General features: G+C 46.5%; 1 protein-coding gene across 1 annotated transcript; it reads left to right on the top strand.

Moving 5' to 3' along the window:
• Positions 1-9688: 9688 nt before the first annotated feature.
• On the top strand, positions 9689-25081 carry LOC115506867 (acrosomal protein KIAA1210). Its single transcript, XM_032592075.1, has 6 exons — positions 9689-9695; positions 9962-10127; positions 12246-12363; positions 12681-12815; positions 17798-17950; positions 24932-25081. The coding sequence occupies exons 1-6, from the start codon at positions 9689-9691 to the stop codon at positions 25079-25081; spliced, it is 729 nt and encodes a 242-aa protein (XP_032447966.1).
• Positions 25082-25623: the final 542 nt, after the last annotated feature.

Genomic DNA, 25623 nt, shown 5'->3' with positions numbered 1-25623 from the left:
TGTCAGCCAAGGGTTGGCCTCAGTTACTGGAGGCCACCTGCCATTCCCTGCCACGGGGTCCTCAGCACGACATAGGTGTTTGTTCCTTCCAGGCCAAAAGGAGAGTGTCTGCCGTGGCTTCGAATCTCTCTGACTTCTCTGTCTGACCTCTGGACACGCTTTTCAGAAGAGCTTACCTGATTAGGCTAGGCCCACCCACACTCAAGGGGAGGCGATTTATGGGGATGCACACTAGGGGGGGGAGGAGCAATCTTCAGGCCGTATTAGAATTCTGCCCACCACGGGCTCTATGTAAAAAAAAAAAAAAAAAAAAAAAAAAAAAAAAAAAAAAAGCATTTCAGCCCTTCCAGATTATTTAAAAAAAAAAAAAAGAGGCCAGCTGCTTTCCATTAGCATTCCCCACTCTGAGAAGGGGGACAAGGCTATCAGGCAAAATCTTCTGAATCTTTGAACCTGAACCGGGCTGTGGTTAAAAAATGTCAACAACCTTGGAAGACAGGCCTTATTCCCTTTTTGTCTTTCTTTTTTTTTTTTTTTTTTACCCCCTAGAGCCCTTGTTCAGCCCTCAAGTCAGACAGTCTGAGAAGCGAAAGTCAGCTCCGAGGCCTCAGCATCTAGGGTCGGCCGAGAGAGAGCGAGCAAGCACTTAAATGATGACCCATAACGAAACTCCATGTCTCTGCGGGGCCAGGCTTCCCAGTGACCATTATTTTTTTTTTCAATATATGAAATTTATTGTCAAATTGGTTTCCATACAACACCCAGTGCTCATCCCAAGAGGTGCCCTCCTCAATGCCCATCACCCACCCTCCCCTCCCTCCCACCCCCCATCAGCCCTCAGTTTGTTCTCAGTTTTTAAGAGTCTCTTATGCTTTGGCTCTCTCCCACTCTAGCCTCTTTTTTTTTTTCTTTTCCTTCCCAGTGACCATTATTACATGACTTTATGTTCCTTGGAAGTGGCTCTGGATAAAAACTTACATTATCTCCTCTTTCCTTACTCAGCTGGCCAGCTTTGACACGGGTTTCGCGCACAGGGGACTTTTACCGAAAGTGTGAATCGTCTTGTCCCCGTCTGTTTGAAAAGGGCGCCACTTTGGCACCGATTTCCCATTCGTCACCGCAGCCACCCCCCACTCCCTGCCCCCGGGTCCATCCAGAAGAACATGCAGTGGGCACCTTCGATGGCGCCTGGTGTCGCGCTAGGTGTTGGGGATCTCCAGATGAGCAAAATGCGGTCCCGGTCTTCAAGGTGATGTCAACGGTGACAGAGGCGTGTGCAAAGGACCGAGAGCATGGGGCATGCGTGGGTGGCGACCTTTGAGGAACGCGTAGGATTTCAAGGCGCTGGGGATTAGGGCATTGGTATTCTAGGCCAAGCAGCCTGTGGAGAGCCCAGAGTGTGGGAGGACGTGGCGTGTTTGGGGAATGACTGGCGATTCTGGACGTGAGGGTGTGAGCGGGGGTGGACTTCTGGGACAATGGAAGGGGGCAGGGGACACCAGATGGCGGAGGGCCTTGAGCATCAAGAACTTGGCTTTCATGCGGAGGGCAGCAGGAAGTTGATGAACTCGTGGAAGCAGGGGAGGCTCGTGGTCAGAGTGTTATCTGAAAGCAAACATTGTGACTTTTTTTGAGATATCAGTGAGGTGACAGTTTTTGCTAAATGTCATAAAGAAATAAAAGTATAGACCAGAGGCCACTCATATATATATATATATATATATATATATACATATATTAATGTTTATTTTATTTTGGGGAGGGGCAGAGAGAGAGGGAGACACAGAATCGGAAGCAGGCTCCGGGCTCTGAGCTGTCAGCACAGAGCCCGACGCGGGGCTCGAACTCACAAACAGAGAGATCATGGCCTGAGCCGAAGTCGGACGCTTAACCGACTGAGCCACCCAGGCGCCCCCAAAAGGTCACTCTTGACGAGCCCTGGTCTAACTAAGGAACACATTCACTTCAGATTTATATTAGCCTTAATGGGACACGTGAAAGAAACACAAGGATGCTTCTCGGAGGAGATGTTCGGAAGGCCAAGCGCTGGTTAAGAAAGTCAGCCTGAGGGCAAAGGGAAAGAGGGTTGCCGGTGGTGGAGGCTATAAATAGAAGGAGGCAGCATATCTGCTCCTGAAGCTTCCTTCCTGAAGCTTCCTTCCTGAAGCTTCCTTCCTTCCTTCCTGAGGATCCGGGCCCAGCCCAGCTGAGTGGGGCTCCACACCCAGGGTTCTAGAGCTGGGAGACGAGGAGCTTCCTCCCCCAGGACAAATGTTCCTCTGCCTCCTACAGATGCCTCTACTTGTAAGAAACTTCTGGCCGCAGGGGTGCCTGGGTGGCTCTGCCGGTTAAGCGCCCCACTTCGGCTCCGGTCATGATCTCACGGTTTGTGAGTTCCAGCCCCGCATAGGCTCTCTGCTGTCAGCAAGGAGCCCGCTTCGGATCCTCTTTCCTCCCCTCTCTCTGCTCCCCACCACCCCCCCCCCCCCGCATGCACTCTGTTTCTCTCAAAAATAAACATTAAAAAAAAAAAAAAGAAATTTCTGACCACAAAGACGGCTCTTGCATTCCTTCCCCTTCCTTTATTGAATGTAGGCATTCATTCAACAAACCTTTCTTGGGTGCCTGCTACGTCTACGTACCGTTCTAGGGGCCGGGAGACTCAGTGAGGAACAAAATTGACAACGCCCCTGACCTTAGGGAATTTAAGTTCCAGTAGAGAAGACAGACAAGAAACAAGTAATACAGAATATAATTTCAGGTGGCCCTGAGTGCTATAAAGATGTTAATAAAGGGTCATGTGGGGCGCCTGGGTGGCGCAGTCGGTTAAGCGTCCGACTTCAGCCAGGTCACGATCTCGCGGTCCGTGAGTTCGAGCCCCGCGTCGGGCTCTGGGCTGATGGCTCGGAGCCTGGAGCCTGTTTCCGATTCTGTGTCTCCCTCTCTCTCTGCCCCTCCCCCGTTCATGCTCTGTCTCGCTCTGTCCCAAAAAAAAATAAAATAAAATAAAGGGTCATGTGACGGAGAGAGACAGGAGGCTCTAACTAAGAGGGTCACGGAGGTCTTCTCTGGGAGGTGATGGTTGAGCTAGCCTAAATGCTACAAAGGAGTCAACCATGCAACTAGCGGGGGACAGAGCCCTCCAGGCAAAGGGCGCAGCAGGTGCAAAGATCCTGAGACTGAAAGTGTGTTGTTGATTGTGTGTTGGAGTGTGTTGGAGATTAGTGAGCAGGCCAGTGAGGCCGCAGCAGAGGGACAGAGGAGGAGGGTAGCAGAATTGACAGTCAGGGGGCGTGGGGGTGGGGCCACATCTCATAGGGCCCAGGATAAGGAGCTGGGATTTTGCTCTGAGCGCGATGGCAAGCCACTGGGGTGGGGGGAGGTTGAGCAGGGGACTGACGTGACCGATGTGGCCACTGTGTGGACAATAAGAAGGCAAAAAGGGAAGGAAGGAGACCAGTGGGGTCATTGCAGTAATGCAGCAACAAGCTAATGGCGGTTCAGCCGAGGCAAGAAATGGTTGGATTACAGAAATACGTAGAAGAAAGGAGCTCCTAGATTTCAGTCTGAGCATTCGGTTAGTGGCATTTTCTGAGCTTGGGAAAACTGGGGTGGGAGAGGAGTGAGTACGAGTGAAAGCAAGAGTTCCATGCGCTGTTGGTTGGAGATGTTGGCCGGGCAGTTGGTTATAAGAATATGGAGTTCAGGGAAGACATCCAGTCGAGAGGGAGAAACTTTGGAGTCCAGTGTATAGAGGGTATTTCAACTCTGAACGAGATCATTTAGGGGATGGTAGCCAGTAGTCACATGGGGCCCTTGAGCACTTGAAATTGGCCAGCTCGAATTGAGATGTGCTGTGCACGTCAAATGCAAACCACATTTCAGACTTAGCATGAAAAAAAAGAATGTAAAATATCCCATTGACATTAGTTTTAGAATGATTACACGCGGAGCTGCTAATATTTGGTCTCTGTTGAGTTAAATAAAATATGATAATGTGTTGGTTCTATTGAGCTAAAACTTCAGTGTGGCTCCTGGAAATTTAAAAATTACAGATGTAGTGGGGGCACCTGGGTGGCTCAGTCAGTTGAGCATCCGACTTCGGCTCAGGTCATGATTTCACGGTTCATGCGTTTGAGCCCCACATCGGGCTGTCTGCTGTCAGCACAGAGCCCGCTTCGAACCCTCTGTCCCCCTCTCTCTGCCCCTCCCCCGCTCGAGCTCTCCCCAAAATAAATATTTTTAAAAATTCCATACATGGCTTGCAACTGTGGCTCATGTTAATGTTTCTATTTAATGGCACTGGTCTAGGAAATTATTGTAGAATAAAGAGGGCCAAGGACAGAGCTTTTAGGTGCAACAGTGTTTCATATCTGGGGAGAGGAGAAAGATTCAGCAAAGGAGATTGAGGACAGCCAATGAGTAGGAGGAAAATTCAGGGAGTGTGATGTTCAGAAAGGCAAAGCGATAACATTATGCAAAAAGGGGGAGTGTCCAGTGGTGCAGGGAAGTCAAGTAACTGATGGTTGCATTTAGCCAGAGCAGTTTTTGGTAGAGTGGTTTAGAAGTAGGTTGGGTTGGAAGCCTGAATAGAGAGAACCCAGGAGAACAAGAAGTGAAGACATAAGCCTAGTAAGTATAGATGAGGTAACTCTTTAACGTTTTGCTTTAAAGAGATGCAGAGAAACGGGTGGTGATGGGAAGAGAATTTCTCTAAAAAAATTGGTGCTCCTGGCCCAAGGAATTCTCCTGTCTTCCCCTGGGATTTCTGAGGGGCTTCTGAATTTCTTCACCCCGTTGCTTCTCCCATATCTCCAGGTGGAACTGTGTGTGTGTGTGTGTGTGTGTGTGTGAATGGATACACATCCAAGTACAAAATGAGTGTGTAAAATGAGTGGATAGCAGACGATGATCTTTTGCTTTTTCACTCAATATTTTACTGTAGTGATCCTACTATGGCTGAATCCCTGAGGGAAGCTTCTGGAAGCCTGGAAGTTCTAGAGGCCGGTGATGAGGGTAAGTAGCCCAGTAAAATGTTGCTAACTAGACCTAGCTTTCTTTACTGTGTTGAACCCCTAGGGAAAAAAATCAAGTCACAGGCAAACGAGTTCATATCAAATTTCTAATAATATTAGACCCAGTGCACATTTACTTTGCAGTCTTTTCACCTCTTCTCTTTCGTGTCCAACTCTGGTATCAGAAGGCTTGTCTGAGGCCCTGCAGTCCTCTGTGGGGATGGTTACTGGGTTCTACCTGCTAAGGCAGGAGAAGTATTTCTGCTTAATCAGAAAAAAAAAAAAAAATCGGTATGTTTTTAGAACTGGTCATTGCTAACCAGAGAATGACATGGCTGTGTGGGGGTTGACGGAAAGAAAGGCTAGTTAGAAATGTTTTCTTTCTAACCAGCGATGCAAGAGAACAAAGTCAACCATTATGCGATGCATTTTTACAGTCCATTAAGTTCAACCCAGATGGGCTGCCTGTGTGCGTGGTGGATAAGGAAATCTACAAGCCGGAAGCAATGATTTCTTCGTTTGGAGTTAATGGTGTTTTCCTCTCTGGGGGGCAAAACTGCTTTCCATGGGCTGTTTTCTGGCACGTGACAGGCCCTCATTGGATGAGGATGTTGAAAGCCGCTGACTGGGAATACATAGTCCTTGGACTTGGACAGGGAAATCGATGGCTTTGTTACAGGAGAAGTGCAGACAGCTGTCAGCCGGCAGCTCACTGACCACCACTGCTGTACCCTGTGGGGGCACGAGTTACCCAGTGTAGAGGTGACCTACGTAAACATTGCTGGATACAAATGTGGGTTTTGACCTCTACCTGCTGCCTAGGTCCACCTACCCTTTGCACTTAAGCAGCTTTTGAAAACGAGCCTGTGCAGGGCTCAAAAGGCCAGCTCGTGCACTTGGATATATGGCCACTGTGTCAGATTTCATTAGGGTTGCAAAAAAAAAAAAACAAAAACAAAGTAGTATGTGGACAATTCCCAGATTTGTATCAATTTCCCAGGGCTCATCTCCATACATGGGATCTGATGTGGTTGAGGGTGGGGAGCTTTCCTAAGCCAAAACAGCTTCCACCATCTCCTGCGAGACCAAGTCTTGGCTTCCAAGTCCACTGCCCTGGGTCAGTGAGCCACCAACCTGCCACGTGAGGTGGTTAGCATGTCTTGGTGCCCCGCCCCCCTCCCCCCAGCTCCACCAACAAAGCTCTACCCCCGCGGTACTCAGAGCTACCCCAGAGGGACGAATGGAAACATAAGTTTCTTTCTAGTGCCCACGGTTGAAAACAGACATGCATTACTTAAGGTATTTTGGACCCTCCTGGGAAAACAAGTTGTTGTTGTTGCCTGGCAGGAATGGAAAATTGGGGGGAGATTGAAATACACGCAGAATTAAATTCTTAGCACCGGTTACGGTTCTGAAGTCACTAGACACGTTGCTAATTTAGGGGCATAAAAATGTGTGAGCGCATTGTTTTGTCCGCCCATACAACGACTGTGCTTGGTGCGTTCAGTTGTATAGCCTGAAGAGTTTATAGTAGTGTTTTTATTCAATTATTAAGCGTTTCTAGATTGTGTCACAAGTGGAGCCACCGGCCGCTGATGCTCTCCTGCCTTCGATTCTGGGATTTTGAAGCGAGAGGGGCAAAACTCGCCGTGTTTCTAAATACTCTTGAGCATCAGGTTGTTCCTCTGCCAGAAGGCCAGAAGGGGACTGCCGGGCAACAACCAATAAATCTTACTCCTTCTGGGTGATAAACGGCAGTGTCTGCAGAGGCTAAAATGATAATGGTGTGCTCGTTCCCACTTGTGAGGGGACGCTGGCCAGTCCGTCCTTACTGGGCAGCAATTATTTAGCCAGTTGGGGCTGGCTCACTCTGGTTCGGGAGACGGTGCACATCTGTTCCCAAATGGCATGTGGTAGCTTGCCCTTGACCTCGGTGCGAGTATTTATACCAGAGCAATGGGCAGATGCCACAGATAAGGGCATTGCCCGCCCCTCCCCCCCCCCCAAGGTCCAGTTGGTAAACCTTTTCCGGCAAAGAACTGGTTATAACAATTGGTATAATGTAGTAATGAGGATTTTTCATAAAAATCTCACTATTGAATCAATTTTAGAAATCATTCGGGGACGGGGAGATCAAGAGAGGAGGCCAGAGGACAAAATATCGGTCATTTTCGAGCCAGCCTCCACTGTACAGCATGTTCCTCAGCACCTTCGCACTGAATGTTCAATGAGGCCACGCATCATTGAAAATAACTTATTATTTAATGATTATTAATTTATCATAGAAATTAGTTTCATTATTTCCTGAAACAATTACAGACGCAAGCTTGGAAAAATTACGTTTCCTGCTATATCTTCATGTTTTATTCTTTCTGTCTGTAGGTAGATTTGCCAAGGTGGTCCCAACCGTGACCCTATTTAGGCACATCCTATTAGATGAGAAATTGCCTGAGCCATCGCAAACGGAAATTACTGAAGCGTTGATGATCAAGCAAACAGTCCTATAGTCTTCTTGCCCCACCCCATGCTGGCTTCTGCTTCTAATCATGCATATCGTACGGTTCACTATTGAGTGATCGATACGATATTAACCGTAGATAGATAGAATTGATAGATCAGTTCTACAGATAGAATTGAATCTGGCCTTAATAAACAGGTAATTATTGGGGCACCTGGTTGGCTCAGGCGGTAGAGCATACATCTCTTGATCTCAGGGTCATGAGTTCGAGCCCCACACTGAGCTTAGAGCTTACGTTAAAAAAAGTTTTTAGAAAAGAAACGAGTGATCGTTGATTCCCTAGCGCTAGGCCACATTCATTAGCACTTGCAACATGCCAGATCCTATGTTAAGCTCTGTACGTACATTATCTACAATTTATATCAACCCCGGCAAGGGCCAGTGTTTAACTTATAGGATGCTTAAGGATGACTCTGCTCAGTGATCTCAATTTAAGGGAAGTGACAAGCTGTGTTGGTATTCTGCACCCCTCAAAGGACTCAGTTGTCCCTTGGGTGCTGTGTGCCTTGTGCTGTGGTGGATGCTAAAGAAGATGCCGACGAGGGCCAGCCTACAGTCTTGATGTCGGGGACAGTAGCTAAGACACAGCACTATATCTCATTCCTTTCTCATTGATACCCAAAGCATAGTGAGTGCTTGGTCTTAAATATTTGTTGGATGGATGGATGGATGGACGGATGGATGGATAGATGGATGGATGAGTAGATGAGAGAGCATTCAGATGTAAAACTTGGAGGGCCAACAGTCAAGCTTTAGGTGTGCAGAGAGAAGGGTTCATTGTCGTGATTGGTGGCACACTGGACTTAAGGCAGGCCTTGAAGTTTAGAAACCTTTCTAATAGGCGGGTTTGGGAGTAATCGGTATGCAAATAGGCCATAGAGTTTCAGAGCTAGAAGGAACCCTAGTTCAGCCAGTGTGTTTTGCCAGACATTCTGCTTCTTTGCACTTGGGAGACAACGCTGTTGCCCAGTATCTTAGAGCTTCACCGTACACGTGGGCATCTTGAAGTTCCAGAAAAGTCTTGTTGGAAAGCAGAGCTCTTAACTTCATCTAATCCAGCGTTTTCCAGAACGACCGGACCACAGATCCCTTTCTCATGCAATAGACATAACGTACGACAGCTCTCTGAACACACTTTGGGAGATGCTGATTAGTGTGATCCCTTCTTTTCCCTGTAGAGTTCCAGAGAGGTTGAGTCACTTATCCGAAGTCACAGAGCTAACCGATAGCAGGGCCAAACCGAGGATTCCAGAGTGTTCTGGCTCTTGGGTGGTACTTTCCATTACATCACTAAGCCTTTCTAGTGGCAGCCCCATCGACCACCCCCCACCCCCCACCCCGTTGCCCAGACCCTTCCCTGCCAGCCCAGCATTGCTATGCTGGCAATAGGCCTTCCAGACACCAGATTGTTAGGAATTGGGATGAGACAGCTACGCTGGTGAACGATTGCATGCGAAAGCAGTAAGAGCTGATTTCTCCCCCTGAAGGCTGCAGCTCGGACTCCCCTGTCCTTGCCCGTCTCCTGCTGAGCCCCGATAAAGGCACATGTGCTTGTTAGGAGACTAACAAAAGCCCAAACAGCCTTAGGAGCATCGACAGCTCCCATTCCGCGCTGCTACCCTGGTAGTTATTGTAGATCGAGCAAACTTCCAGTTATTTGCGTGTGCAGAGGGCAGGAGCCCTGACGATAATCCAAACCCACTGGCAGTAATCGGCGAACGCACACAGTGCACGTAACACACGCACGCCCACACGCTTGTACGCACGCACGCACGCACACACGCACCCCTTGCAAAACCCTTTGGTGTCTGACTCTGTCATGCCTCTGGCACGGGCAGCTTCTCTCCCTGGTGGCCCTTTCTTCCCAATCCCCAGCCGTCTCCCTACCTCATAACCCGCCTCCTTGAGGACGGCCTCCAGGGCTGCGCCGCTCCCGACAGCGCTCACCCCGTGGGGCTGCACCCTTTCACACACAAGCTAGGGCAGAAGCAGCCCCCGCCAGGGACTCCGGGGGTCCTCAACTGGATTGCCATGATTCCGGATGCCCGGTGCTGCTTATTATCATCATTATTGGCTTAATAACTGCTGCATATGAATGAACGTCTTAGGTCAGCAAAGAGGTGTGGGCTGGTGGGGGAGATAGAGAGGCGGGCTGATGCCCGGTGAGTTGTGCCAGCTTAGAGGCCGGCCCAAAGGCCGCAAGCTGGGGCCTGAGCTTCCGGGCTCCCCAGAGACTCAGCCGCTTCGTTAATCCTGAGCTGTGAACAAGAGAACAGGCCAAATGAATGGTGCCGGGGGGTGGACGAAGGCCGAGATCTGCGGGGCACCGGGCACCCCAGTCCTCGTTCTTGTCACAAAGGCCCTGTTTCCTCCCCTGTCCCTCCCTTCCACCGTCACACCCTGCCTTGCTTGCCTTCCTACCCTCCAGGAAAGAAGAAATCCAAGTTTAAAGTCTTCAAGAGCTTCTTTGGCAAGAAGAAGAAAAAAGAGCCCGAGGATGCCTGGGGAGGGAGGAAGCTAAAACCAAGCCTGTCCACCAGCAACATCAACATCTCTGCTCTGAAGCCAGTTCATGAAGATCAGACTGAGCCTCGGTAAGCTCAGGGGGGCTGTGGCCACCGCCAAGGCAGCCAAGGCCCCGGGGGCAGGGGGGGGTGGCGGCGGTTTTCTCCACGCTCAGGTGTATGCCTGAGCCGCTGGGTGGCTCAGTTGGTTAAGCGTCTGGCTCTTGAATGTGGCTTCGGTCGTGTTCTCACGGTTCGTGGGTTCGAGCCCCCACCTCAGGCTCTGCACCGGCAGCACAGAGCCTGCTTGAGATTCTCTCTCTCTCTCCCTCCCTCTCTGGCCCCCCACCCCCACTCGTGTGCTCTGTCTCTTTCAAAATAAATAAGCTTAAAAAAAAATCCGTGGGGGAGATGGTTATGGGCGGACGGACGTGTTTTAGAGCTCACAAATCATACCACTATTGAGTGATCGACAGGATATTGACTGTAGATAGATAGAACTGATAGATCAGTTCTACAGCTAAATAAATAAATAAACAGACAAACTTTAACAATAACAACTACAAAAAAGAAGTGGCAAGAGCAGACATCCTTGTCTTCTTCCTGATCTGAGGGAGAAAGTATTCAGCCTTTCATCATCATATCTACTTGGTAATAGTGTATCATTCTTTATGTTGTTGGATTCAGTTTTTTTTAATGTTTATTTATTTTTGAGAGAGAGAGAGACAGAGACAGAGTGCAAGCAGGGGAGGGGCAGAGAGAGAGGGGAACACAGAATCCGAAGCAGGCTCCAGGCTCTGAGCTGTCAGCACAGAGCCCGATGCGGGGCTCGAACTCACGAACTGAGAGATCATGACCTGGGCTGAAGTCGGATGCTTACCTGACCGAGCCACCCAGGTGCCCCCAGCTGTTGGATTCGGATTACTAGTATTTTATTGAAGAGTTTTACATCTATATATTCATAAGCGATATTAGTTTGTAGTTTTCTTGTGATGTCTTTGGTTGAAATTTTAATAAATTCCCACATTCCAAAAGGAGCCTTTTGTGCCTTCATCCTTCCATTTCTAACTTCTATGATTTGTCTTAGCGCTTAATTGTCATCAACCTGGCTTAATCCCCAGTCAGAAGGTATTTCCTTCTGGGTTTAGCAATCTGGGGGTGACAGTGGGGTGGGACGTGTGTGTAAGAGGACTTAGAGGATAGGACGCATGTGTCACAGAACCCTCGTGTGAACGAGGAAAAGATCTGGTGAATGAGAGTCTCCAGTATCTGGGCAGATATTTGATATTTTAAATCAAAACAAGCAAGACTCAGGGGCACCTGGGTGGCTCAGTCGGTTGAGTATCTGACTCTTGATTTTGGCCCAGGTCACAATCTCATGGCTCAAGGATCGAGCCCCGCGTCGTTGGGCTCCACACTCAGCGTGGGGCCTGCTTGGGATTCTCTCCACACCCCGCAAATAAATAAATAAACATTTTTAAAAAGATAACAGCAAGACTCAGGGTCTTTTCCCCCACGCCATAGGGCTGCCACTATTGAATTGTACACATTAAATGCGTGAATTGTATGGTACGTAAACCACATCTCAAAACTATTATATAAAAAAGATGTGTGTCGGTAATTTAAAAACTCACAATTATAGAGAAGTACATAAAGTAGGAAATTAAAATCCCCCTCCTGTCCTCAGTGCCATTTCTCAGAGGGAACTACCACTAATTATTTGGTGGATATCCTCGCAGACTTTTTTCTATGATCATGAACTATGTATGTATGTAATACAAGCATATGTATTAAATGGGACCATACTATCCTTTATTTTTTCACTTACTGTCTCGTGGAACACTTTCTTTAAAAAAATTTTTTTTTCAACGTTTATTTATTTTTGAGAGAGAGAGAGAGACAGAGTGTGAGCTACGGAGGGGCAGAGAGAGAGGGAGACACAGAATCTGAAGCAGGCTCCGGGTTCCGAGCCGTCAGCCCAGAGCCCAGAGCTCGAACTCACGGACCGCGAGATCGTGACCTGAGCCGAAGCCGGACGCTTAACCGACTGAGCCACCCAGGCACCCCTCGTGGAACACTTTCTGTGGCAGCACATGTGCCCTCTTTCTGAGGTGTCTATGGTATACGTATCATTCTATGCATATACACGTATCTTCACTTCCTGTGGCCCTTGGGCTGCTTTTACAAGACCCTTTTCTTCCCGTTCAGGGCCAAGAGCAACATGGGGAGCAAAGCCCTGTCCCATGACAGCATCTTCATGATGGATCCTGAGCCTGCAAATAAAATCTACCCCTCTCCAGAGCTCCAGAGAGGCAGATCTCTGCAGGTAATAGTGAACTCAAGCCTCAGTGCCTAATTCGGCTGCTCCTCTTCCGTTCCCTAGTCCTGCTCTGCCAAAAAACAAGCACGGGGGGACTTTGGGCTTGCTTCTCGAGCTGATTCTACCCCGCAGGGCTATTGTAAAGAATGGAGAACGTGTAAATGCATGATGTGCTTCCCTAGCGCCCAGCACGCAGTGTGGCCGGGCATTACCACGTTCACTTCTCCGGACACACCCCAAGAATGCTCCGAGTATATTAGGGTCGCGTCCCACTGTCAATGTGCAGGCAGTCCGACCGCTGTGTTTTTTGCCTTCTTCTACAGAGACCTTATGTTTCCAGAACTCTGCCTAGAACCGGGACTAGTAGTCTGCATCGTAACTTTGGAGTTACGTTTGGACCTATGCTCCCATATGTACCCAGAAGTGCACTTTGGGCCGGGGGATCCGACATCGCTGAGGTAATGGAGTGGGATTGTTCCGACTACGGTTGGCTGAGTCAGACAGACTGCTGCTTACCGGCTCCATGATCTTGGGCTGATCGCCTGACCAGAACGAATCATGCTCACAAAGCAAGGTTTTACTCTGTCCGTGACCAAGTGCTACACGGTTAGCTCTCCAGTTCAGAAAGGGGAGCCCTGTTTCCTGGAGGCCTCTTCTCTTAGTCCCAGCAACAGAGAGACCCTTATGGCAGAGATGGGGGGGGGGGGATTAAAGGTAAGGCTTCTAGAGGCATTTCCTCTCACAATGAAGCCGGGAGGGAAAGCTGCAATAGCTCAAAGGCAAGTTTGCCGGAATGGCTGGTTTGGGCCCCCTCCTCACATCTTTGGCCTAGTCCCTTAGTCCTTCTTCTGGGAAACAGGGCTGAAGACAGGGTAGCGTATTAACAGAACCCGAACCGTCAACCGCCAGTTTGACCTCCGCACGGGAGACTTCCCTTAGGCGCCAAGGTGACAACCCTACATGACAGGGTGGTTGACAGCATTCGGTTGAGGGTCCTGACACCCAGTGCTGCATAGAAGCAACGCAACTACGGAATTGGCCAATGGCTGGGTCCCTTGAAGGGACAGGATTCGTCATGGATTAAGTGGCATTCAGATCACCTGGGAGATTGCGGGAGATGAACTCCCAGTATACAGTTCTGTCAGAAATACCAAGACTGGGGCGCCGGGGTGGCTCGGTCGGTTAAGCGACCGACCTCGGCTCAGGTCATGATCCCACGGTGTGTGAGTTCGAGCCCCGCGTCGGGCTCTGGGCTGACAGCTCAGAGCCTGGAGCCTGTTTCGGATTCTGTATCTCCCTCTCTCTGACCCTCCCCCGTTCATGCTCTGTCTCTCTCTGTCTCAAAATTAAATAAACGTTAAAAAAAATTAAAAAAAAAAATTAAACTCCCTGCACTTGAGTATGGGACATCCCTTTCCTGCCCCTAATAGTTAGGAGATAGGAGTCCACAGGGGTTAAGAGCATGGGCTATAAAGGCAAGCAGGCCTTTCAAATGCCTGCTGTGCCGCCACGAGAATTAGGGCCAGTCATATCATCTCTCAGACCTGCTTTTCCCCATCTGTAAAATGGGGACCACAAGAGCAGATGCCTCAAGGAATTGTTGCAAGGTTCAAATGAAATCCACCTCTGGAGAGCACTTCCTCCCTGTCCGGGAGAAAGAGCTCAAATCAATAACCTAACTCGCCACCCGAAGGAACTGGGAAGAGAAGAACAGACTAAACCCAAAGCTAGCAAAAGGAAGGAAATAATCGAGACGAAAGCAACGTAGAGGCCTCCGTAAAAGTTAGTTGTCATTGTAGTTATTATTATTAGAATTGGGCTCGGGGATGGTGAATCTCTTGAGATTTCATCTCAGGAGCTCCCAGTAGGGCCTGGTAGGAATGAGGGGTCACCTTAGACACTGGCCAGGAGTACCCCAGGGGCAGAACGTTGGAAAAATCCTCATCGGGGCCCCCTTTCTTTGGCTTTGAGAGTTTGAAGTCCATCTGTCCTGAACAGCAGCAGAGCCTATGACAGAAAGAAGCACGTCCGCTCCATGACAGCAAAACTTTTGTTTTGTTCATTGTTACAGGCCCAATGCTCAGATCGGGGCACGGCACGCTGTGGACGCTTAGCCAGTATTAAAGATAAAACCGGGGATTCTGATTCACGTCAAAATGACCATGGCAGGGACCAGTGCCTCAGATTCAAGTGTACCATGAGCTTCAAGTTAGAATCAACTCAGTGAGTCTGCTGAAGCCCAAGGAAAACTCAAATGACCAATTTTATTCCCTTGGGAAAACTAGTAAAGCTGTTCTGCTCGGGGCTGGTTCTGCAGATTTTCTAATAACTCTAGAAAAATCAGTCTTGACAGGATTCAGATAAACAATCGACACAGCCAAGATCTGATCCAGACAATTCCCGGAATGATAGGAGCAAGGCTCGTAGTTTGGATGCCAAGCCTAGGTCCTAACCCCCAAACTCACCTCCGCAAGAACTGGACTGCCAAAGATAGGGCCAAAATCAAAACAAAGATGGGACTCAAAGAAGATTTATAGTTAGCATCAGTAGAGAGAGAACACCATAATTCTGGGTGGGTTTGTGGTTTTTTTTTTTTTTTAGTAAAACAGGATGCAGTATTTTATAATGCTTAAAGTTAAGAACCAGCCAAGATTCTTTGAATGGGGAATTTTACAAGCTAGATGACCTGAAATATGTCAAAATGTTACAGTGCCTGCAGGATCGGATTGTTTTTTCCCTTTACATTTTAGTCGTTTCCAGACCTTCATTAATAATCATGCATTGTTGGGGCACCTGGGTGGCTCAGTGAGTTAAGTGGCTGACCCTTTTTTGGGGGGGCGGGGGAGTAGAATTTAGTGATTCATCACTTACATAGGACACCCAGGGCTCATCCCAACAAGTGTCCTCCTTGATGCCCATCACCCATTGAGCCCATCCCCCCACCCACCTACCCTCTAGTAACCCCCAGTTTGTTCTCTATATTTAAGAGTGTCTTATGGTTTGCTCTCTCTCTCTCTTTTGGTCTTATTTGTCCTTTCTTTCCCCTATGTTCGTCTGTTTTGTTTCATAAATTTCACATAGGAGGGAAATCATATCGTATTTGTCTTTCTCTGACTGACTTATTTCGCTTAGCATCATACACTCTGGTTCCATCCACGTTGTTGCAAATGGCAAGATTTCATTCTTTTTGATCGAGTGATATTCCTTTGTGTATATATATACCACATATTCGTTATCTGTTTGTCAGTAGGTAGATATTTGGGCTCTTTCCATAATTTGGCTATTGTTGATAGCGCTGCTATAAACATTGGGGTGCGTGTACCCCTTTGAATCAGCATTTTTTGATAAATACCTAATAGTGGAATTGCTGGGTTGTAGGGTAGTTCTAGTTTTAATTTTTTGAGGAACCTCCATAACTGTTTTCCAGAGTGGCCGCACCAGTTTGCATCCCCACCAGCAGTGCAACAGCATCCCCCTTTGTCTACATCCTCGCCAACATCTATTGTTTCTTGAGTTTTTAGTGTTAGCCATTATGATACGTGACAGGTGGTACCTCACTGTGGTCTTGATTTGTATTTCCCTGATGATGAGTGATGTGGAGCATCTTTTCATGTGTCTCTTTGCCATCTGGATGTCAGATCTTTGGACAAGTGTCTGTTCATGTCTTTTGCCCATTTCTTCACTGGATTATTTGTTTTTTGGATGTTGAGTTTGATAAGTTCTTTATAGATTTTGGATACTAGCCAAACCCTTTATGAGATATGTCATTTGCAAATATCTTCTTCCATTCTGGCAGTTGCCTTTTAGTTTTGTGGATTGTTTCCTTCGCTGTGCAGAAGCTCTTTATCTTGATGAGGTCCCAATAGTTCATTTTTGCTTTTGTTTCCCTCGCCTCCACAGACATGTCTAGTAAGAAGTTGCTGTGGCTGAGGTGAAAGAAGTTGTTGCCTGTTTTCTCCTGTAGGATTTTGATGGCTTCCTGTCTCACGTTTAGGTCTTTCATCCATTTTGAATTTATTTTGTGTATAGTGTAAGAAAGTGGTCCAGGTTCATTCTTCTGCATGTAGCTGTCCAGTTTTCCCAACACCATTTGCTGAAGAGACTGTCTTTTTTCCATTGGGTATTCTTTCCTGCTTTGTCAAAGATTAGTTGGCCATGTGTTTGTGGGTCCATTTCTGGGTTCCCTATTCTGTTCCATTGATCTGTGTGTGCCAGTACCATACTGTCTTGATGATTATGGCTTTGTAATACAGCTAGAGGTCCGGAATTGTGATGCCTTCAGCTTTGGTCTCTTCTGAAACGTTACTGTGGCTATTCAGGGTCTTTTCTAGTTCCATATAAACTTTAGAATTGTTTGTTCTCTCTCTGTGAAGAATTCTGGCATTATTTTGATAAGGATTGCATTGAATATGTGGATTGCTTTGGGTAGTTATCGACATTTTAACAATATTTGTTCTTCCAATCCATGAGCATGGAATGTTTTTCCATTTTTTGTGTCTTCTTTAATTTCTTTCATAAGCTTTCTGTGGTTTTCAGTGTATGGATCTTTTGCTGTTTGGTTAAGTTTATTCCTAGGTATTTTATGGTTTTTGGTGCAATTGTAAATGGGCTTGATTCCTCAATTTCTTTTTCTGCTGCTTCATTATTGGTGTCTAGAAATGCCACAGGTTTCTGTACATTGATTTTATATCCTGCGACTTTACTGAATTCATGTATCAGCTCTAGCAGTTTTTTGGTGGAGTCTTTTGGGTTTTCCACAAAGAGTATCATGTCCTCTGTGCAGAGTGAAAGTTTCAACTTCTTCCTTGCTGATTTGAATGCCTTTTATTTCTTTTTGTTGTCTGATTGCTTTCAACACTATGTTGAACAGCAGTGCTGAGAGTGGACATCCCTGTCTTGTTCCTGACCTTCGGGGGAAAGTTGTCAGTTTTTCCCCATTGAAGATTATATTAACAGTGGGTTGTTCATATATGGCTTTTATGATCTCGAGGTAGGATCCTTCTATCCCTACTTTCTTGAGGGTTTTTATCAAGAAAGGATGCTGTATTTCGTCAAATGCTTTCTCTGCATCTCTTGAGAGAATCATGTGGTTCTTATCCTTTCTTTTATTAATGTGACATATCATGTTGATTGATTTGTGGATATGGAACCAGCCCTGCAGCCCAGAATTTTCATTTTGATCAAACAAACAATTTGAAGTTTCTGTCTTTGTTTGGGGATTGGCAGAAGTGTGCAGCAACCCAGAGGGCAAACCAAAACTCTCGGGCTTCGGCTTGCATAGGTATAAGAACTGAAGCCAGGGAGGTGGGAGATTCTTTTCTTGGCTTGTTTTCTCACTTTGCGTTCTTAGCCCTTCCGCCATCAAGCAACAAGAGGGCATCAGTAATTTGGAAGAAAGCGCACAGGTTTTAACTTTTCCTTCTATTCTCCTCCTTAACAGAGCCCATCACTGCTGCCACGCCAACGAAGCATCAGCCCACCTCTTATCCGTTCTGACACAATCTCTAAGGACTTGGAGGAAATCTCTGTTGATGAGGAGTCACCTGAGAGCTCACCAAAGGACGTTTCAGAGCAGATCTTGACAATGAAGAAGGTGAGTGTTAGCCCCCTCCTAGGGCTTGGTTTGGTTGTGGGGCACAGGTCGGAGGCGTGATGTCTGCTTGCACTCTCTTCCGCTGGAGTTGAGCACTAGGGGGACGTTTGGGGAAGGAGCGGCCATTTTTTACTTTTGACTTGCATGGTGGTTTTCTGCCCAGTCTACAAACCAAATCATCAGCACTTTAGTTGATGAGCAACAGAAGACAGTATTTCAGAAAACAAGAATAGTTTGCCGAGGTTTTCAGTTATTTCGGGAAGAAAACAATGGAGATTTTTTTTTTTAATTTTTTTTTTCAACGTTTATTTATTTTTGGGACAGAGAGAGACAGAGCATGAACGGGGGAGGGGCAGAGAGAGAGGGAGACACAGAATCGGAAACAGGCTCCAGGCTCTGAGCCATCAGCCCAGAGCCTGACGCGGGGCTCGAACTCACGGACCGCGAGATCGTGACCTGGCTGAAGTCGGACGCTTAACCGACTGCGCCACCCAGGTGCCCCAGCAATGGAGATTTTTATGGGAGTAAAGGCTCTGTGTTTTTGAATGGCAGAATCTCAAGGGTTAGGGCATGTAGTATTGTTTGGTAGACACACACCCATGTGAAAAGTCATTTGACACATGAGAGATCATGTATGTGCATTTTATGCATCTGGGTTTGTCAATGAAGTCATATCCATCAACAGCTGGGAAATTAGTAGATTGTACCCATATCAATACTTCTGTTCTCAAACTAATGAGTGGTTAATTTAATTGGTTGTTAGTGAACTTGAAAGGACTTTTAAATATACATATACATATATATATGTATGTATATTTAATGTTTATTTATTTATTTTGAGAGAGAGAGAACACTAGCAGGGGAGGGGCAGAGAGAGAGGGAGAGAGAGAATCCCATTCAGGTTCCACACTGTCAGTGCAGAGCCCAATGTGGGACTCGAGCCCATGAACCATGAGATCATAAGCTGAGCCGAAATCGAGTCGGGTGCTTAACCCACTGAGCCACCCAGGTGCCCTAGGACTTTTAAAGTGAAGTAGCATTTAGAACAATTAACGTTGGGAACTAAAAAGTAAACAGGAAGGTAATTTATAATGAAGATAATTGACCAGTCAGCACAAAACTGTTTTGATGTTAAAAGATCCAATGGAGGGAAGCAGCCTTCAGTTAAATATGTCAACAACAACAACAACAACAACAAAACCCCAGTCAAGTTAGGAACAAAATTAAAGCATAGGCAAATGGTAGGTGGATATGGTTCCTCACCAGCCAATGGATTTAGACTATGACTATAAGTATTTTCAGCAGAATACTGCTAAATCAGATAAATTAGTCTGAATTGGTGGAAGGATTGAATTAGATAACTTTTATTGTCATAAAATACAACATAAAATTTATCATGTTAGGGGCGCCTGGGTGGCTCAGTCAGTTAAGCGTCTGGCTCTTGGTTTTGGCTCAGATCATGACCTCATGGTTCGTGGGTTCCAGCCCCACGACAGGCTCTGTGCTGACAGCGCAGAGCCTGCTTGCCAGTCTTTCTCTCCCTTTCTCTCTGCCCCTTCCATGCCCCCCCCCCCAAAATAAATAAATAAACTTCAAAAAAATGTATCACGTTAAAGCATACAGTTCAGTGCCATTAATTCACAACCATCACTCCCATCTAGGTCCCGAATGGTTTTGATTCCCCCATACTTATTAAGCAGTCATTCATCATTCATTCCTCTTTCCTCTCAGCCCCTGGCAACCACCAGTCTGATTTCTGTCTCTGGATTTGCCTATCATATAAGTGTATATAGTACTCCAGTTGTTTCTATGGCTAAATAATACTCCATTGTATGGATATACCACATTTTGTTTAGCTCTTCATCCACTGATGGATATTTGGGTCCTATCTACCTATTGGCTATCATGAATAGTGCTGCTATGAACGTTCATATACAAGTTTGTGTTTGAGCATATGTTTTCAGCTCTTTTGGGTGTATACCTAGCAGTGAAATTGCTGGATCATACGGTAATTCTGTATTTAACCTTTTGAGGAGGCGCCGAACTGTTTTTCTCAGCAGCTACACCACTTTACGTTCCCACCAGCTATGTTTAAGGGTTCCGGTATCTTCACATGCCGGTCAACATTTGTCATTTTCCATTTTTTAAAAATAGTCATTCTAGTGGCTGTGAAGTGTATGTATCTCATTGTGGTTTTGATTTGTATTTCACTAGTGACTAATGATGTTAACCATCTTTTCTTGTGCTTATTGGCCATTTGTATACCTTCTTTGGAGACATGTCTATTTAAGACCTTTGCCCATTTTTTATTTAATGCGTTGTTTTTTTGTTGTTGAGTTACGAATTCTTTATATATTCTGGATACTAGACCCTCTTCAGATCTATGGTTTGCAAACGTTCCCCCCCTATTCTGTGAGTTGTCTTCTAATTCTATCAAAAGAATAAAAATTTTAAAAAATTTAATTTTGACGAAGTCAAATTTATTGATATTTTTTCTTTTGATACTTGTGTTTTTGGTGTCATATCTAAGAAGCCATTGCCCAACTTACGATCATGAAGATTTACCCCTATGTTTTCTTCAAAGAGTTTTAGCTCTTATATTTAGGTCTTTGATCCGTTTTTAGTTCATATTTATATATGGGGTGAGATAGGGTCTAACTTCATTTTTTTTTTAATTCAAGTTAGTTAACGTACAGTGTTGTCATGGCTTGCATGTGACCATCCAGTTGTCCCAGCACTGTTTGTTGAAAAAACTATTATTTCTTCCATTTAATGTTCTTGGCACCCTTGTTGGAAATCAGTTAACTGCAGATGAATGGAGACATATATATATATGTATATGTATATATATGTCTCCATTCATATGTATATGTATATATATATATATATCTGTAGATACATAATTTTCTATGTATAAGATCATGCCATTTATAAATGGAGATAGTTTTACTTCTTCCTTTCCAGTTTGCATGCTTTTTGTTTCTCTTCCTTGCCTAATTGTCTAGAACTTCCAGTAGAACAAATAAAAGTGGCAAAAGCAAACATCCTTTTCTTATTCCTGATCTTAGGGGGAAAGATTTCAGTTTTTCACCAATGAGTATGATATCAGCTATGGATTTTTCATATAAGCTTTCTATCCCTAGTTTGTTAGGTGTTTTTAGTATGAACAAGTGTTGGATTTTGTCAAATGCTTTTCTTTCTTTTTTTTTTTAAATGTTTATTCATTTTTGAGAGAGAGAGACAGAGTGCAGGGGAGGGGTGGGGGGGGGCAGAGGATCTGAAGCAAACTCTGTGCTGACAGCAGAGAGCCTGATATGGGGCTCAAACTCACAAACTATGAGATCATGACCTGAGCCAAAGTCAGATGCTTGACCCACTGAGCCACCCCGGGCACTCCTGTTAACAGTGCTTTTCTACATCAATTGAAATGATCGTGTAGTTTTTTTTTCCTTCATTCTATTAATATGGTATATTATTACATTGAGTGATTTTCATATGAAACCTCCTTGCAATTGATTGCCGTGCTATACAATTGCCTTAATATGCTGTTGGACCTTGTTTGCTAGTATTTTTGCGTGTGTATTTACGAGGGACATAGGTCTAAAGTATTCTTTTCTCATGATACCTTTATTTGGCTTTGGAATCATGACAGTGGTGGCCTCGTAGAATCAGGAAGTGTTTCCTCTTCGATTTTTTTTTTGAAATATTTGTTAAGGATTGGTGTTAACTATTTAAAAGTTTGGTAAAATTTATCGGTGAGGCCATCTGGTCCTGGTCTTTTTTGTTATTGTTGGGAAGTTTTGATCACTGATTCAGTATCTTTACGCGTTATCGGTCAATTCAGATTTTCTATTTCTTCTTGAGTCAATTTTGATACTTTGGATGTGTCTAGGAATTTATCTCTTTCATCTAGGTAATCTAATTTGTTGACATACAATTATGTGTAGTATTGTCTTATAATTCCTTTTATTTCTGTAAAGTCCATAGTCATTTTCCCTTTTCATTTCTACTTCTAGGGATTTGTGTCTTCGGTCTTTTTGTCTTAGTAAATCTTCCTAAAGATTCGTCGATTTTGTTTTACTCTTCAAAGAACCAACTTTTGGTTTCATTGACTTTCTCTATTGTTTTTTCTATTCCCCATTTCACTGTCTCTGCCTTAATCTTTATTATTTACTTCCTTTTGCTAGCTTTGACATTTTAAGATACAGAGTTTTCTCTTGCTGTGAATTTGAGTAGGCTAACTATGCATTTTATAGGCTAGTGAACAGAGTTAAATTATTTATAGTCAACATTTCCAAGCACCAGTCTAAACATTCGTCCTGCTGGAGTGTCATGAACTTCCTATTAGTAAATTCAAGAATTCAGTCAGGTTGCTTGCAGTACGTTAAGCGTTGGGCTGGCAGACAGAAAGTCTAATTTTTGGTGGTCTAGTCAACCTCCTATCACCCCCAGGCGTGAGAGTTTCTTGGCTGTTTCTGCCATGTTTCTTGGTTCATTAGTTCACCGTGGTGAACACAAGGGGGACAGGTGGTGGCAACCGCGTCATCCCAAGAAATCGCTGGAATCACCATCCCAACCAGATATGCTGGCCCGGAGGCTTCTCTAAGCTTCCCATAAATTATGACCCCCAAGCAGTCTATCCCTGGAGGCCTCCCCACCAACCCAACTCCTACCGCCTTCTCACTGAGGATCGACTAAGGAGCTCGGCGCAAAACCGAATCCTCCAAATAGGAAAGTCAGACGAAAAGAGGACTCCATCTCCAAGGAGTCTTTCCAAGTTCAAGTTCCCTGTTTCATTTTCTTCTCCAAGCTGCTGCCTCCTACTGGTACCAGGGGGGAAACACATTACCCTTCAAGGACACCAGGACTCATAATTAAAATGGCAAAAAGTAATGATAAAGAGAGGTTTTTCAAAGGACACCGCTGACCTTTTACTCCAGGCTCACTTTTTCCTTCCACCCCACCCCCTCCCGGGGGCTGAACAGGAAGGATTGCCTGAGGCCTCGCTGCCTCAGCCTGTGTCTTCCACGTTTCCTTGGGTGAAGAGTTGAGCGTTTTGTCCCTTTCAGTTGTGGTTAGCGAAACTCCCCTGAGTGATCTTCCTCTTTCGGCCTCACAGCCCTCTGTCCTGGTTCAGTGGCTTGTGTCCTTTGAGTAGAGGCGAGACTGGCAATGGGGATGAACAGATACCTTTGCAGAGCGCAGGCGACACAGTGACATAGTGAGCCGTGGTGACTCTGTTTGACGTCGGCTCTTACCACACAGAGAGACACAAGCCCAGACGGTCTGACCTAACAGGGCCTGACTCATCCACCCCGCCGGCCATCTTTAGCCCCTGCCTTGGACCAGAGGATCTTCCTGCTTAGCACTTCCCTGACCCCCGCCACTCTCCCAACCTGGCTCATGTTCATCTGTATTCCCTGATGAGCCCATAGAAGATCTTTCTTCTTCAATATTGCTTTTCATGGGGAAAAATAAGTGTGCGAAAGAGAAGCCATGCATACACAACCCAATCGCTTTTCGCTCTTGGGAAAGGGGTGTATCAAGTACTTAGGTGCTTACGGTCCGAGCTGATCAAGCACCTGGGCTTTAGTTCCACTGCAGGGTGAATGTTGCTATTGAACGTGGTGGGGGTTAAGCCGCTGCCAGTCCTAACATCGTATAGGCTAATGAAGAGTTAATTTAGAGTCCGGCAGGACTGCCTCCTTACCGCGTCTTTTGCTTTACCCCTGATGGCCTATTCCATAATTCACCATTAGTATTTATAGATAGGTTTTTGAAGCCCAGTGATATATTTTTTTAAATCCCCTGACACATGAAAGGAGGGCGTAATGCCCCCAGCCCCGCCGCTGTTGCATGGAAATTTGTAGCTTACAAAGTGATTTTGCATATATAGGTGCATTTGATTGTCTCAGTAGCTCAGTAAGGTAGATAGGGAAGGTACTATTATTCCCGTTTTAGGTGGAAACAAACAAACCAACCCAAAGAGGTTCAGAGAGGTGAAATGACTTGGCCAAGCCTACAGAGCCAACCGAAGCTGATTCAAAGGCGGGATTCCTGCCTAAATCCACCCCACTTTTTCACCAAACCATGTGGACTCTAGCAGCTCTCTAAATTTATACAACCAGCGCCCCAAACAGCAACAGCTGCTCACACGTATGGAGACTTTCTGTTTTTAACGTTTAGTTATTTTTCAGAGGGGGGGAGAGGGGCAGAGAGAGAGGGAGACGCAGAATGGGAAGCAGGCTCCAGGCTCCGAGCTGTCAGCACAGAGCCCGACGCGGGGCTCGAACCCACGAACCGGGAGATCATGACCTGAGCCGAAGTCGGATGCTTAAGCGACTGAACCCCCCGGGTGGCTAAAATTTTAAATAGGTTAGCCAGGGAAGGTGTCTGTCACTGAGAAGGTGGCTTTTGCATCAAGACCTAAAGGAAGTGAGAGAGGCAAGCCACCGGAACGTGCAGGAACAGCGTGCCCAGCAATAACACGTGTTGTTCCTGTAGATAACGCAGGCAAATACGCACCACCAGGAAGAGGTGTCCCATGACTTCACGAATAAAGAAGTTAAGAAAGGCCCAGGACCCCTCCTAATCTCGCGCGATCGACCCTCCAAAAGCTAGCGTTCCTTCCGCCTTGCCTAGAACCGGAAACGGAATAGTGACCTGGGCAGAGCGTTGGCCCGACCCGTTAGCACTGTTCTGTCCCCAGGCACTGGGGTCACAGGCCATACGAGGACCGTATCTGGAGCCCCGTAGGGTATCACCGGACCAACACACAGCAGAGGTGGGGACATGTGAAGAGATGTGAAAGCTGCAGATACCAGAGGGGCCCCGGGTGCGGTGACAAGCCAGGTTGGAAAGAGCCAGCGAGTCCACAGAAATGGAAATTCCGTCCACCCGCGGAACCCGATCGCCTGCCACTGGTGTCGAGGGAAGAGATGGCTCATCACCTGGCTTTCGGAGGGGCTCTCCTAAACACAGATATTTGGAGTTTCTCAGGAGCGGGAGGTGCTCTGGGCTGTGCCTTTGAGGTGTAGCAAAGGCGACGGCGGGAAGCCCAGAGAAGGCTATTTTGAAACCTCTACAGAGGAGCTCGACTGGGAGCCCCAGGCCCGGATGGTTTGGCAATAGGGGGAAGCCAGCCATAACGAGGCAAAGGTGACAGGATCCATCCCACCTCATCGCGGGTGAGGACGCTCAGTTCCTCAGGGTCCTGCTTCCTCATTCTGGAACAGTAAATGTCAATCAAGGCAGCGTGCTGTTTAGGCAAAAGACAAGCCCCTTTTCCACCCTGATTTTCTCCCCTCTGCGCCCTCCCCCCCTCCTATGGAGAAACCCCAGAACCCTATTGGGTTTTATTGACACAGACTGGGCCTCTCACCCCAGTCAGCCCCTCCTGCTACGAAACGGGGGGGTAGGGGATGAGAGAAAACACAAATCCTCTGACCTTGTAAGCTCCATGAAGTGGCTGAGTTCCTCTCTGAGGGCAGAGGGGAGCCCCCCCATCCTTTCTAAGCAGGGGAGCCCCCTGAACTTCAGGTTTCTTGCCCTCCCCTACGAGGGAAGCAGCAGAAGTGAGCCCGTTGACCAGAAGCGTGAATATTGCCGGAGGGAAAGGGACAAGTAAAGAAATCAGGAGAGATTTCTTCTTTGGGAAGTCGTCAGCCGGAACA

This window comes from Lynx canadensis, chromosome X, assembly GCF_007474595.2.
Source record: "Lynx canadensis isolate LIC74 chromosome X, mLynCan4.pri.v2, whole genome shotgun sequence".
NCBI lineage: Eukaryota > Metazoa > Chordata > Mammalia > Carnivora > Felidae > Lynx > Lynx canadensis.
This window is presented reverse-complemented; position numbering and strand designations above follow the sequence as displayed.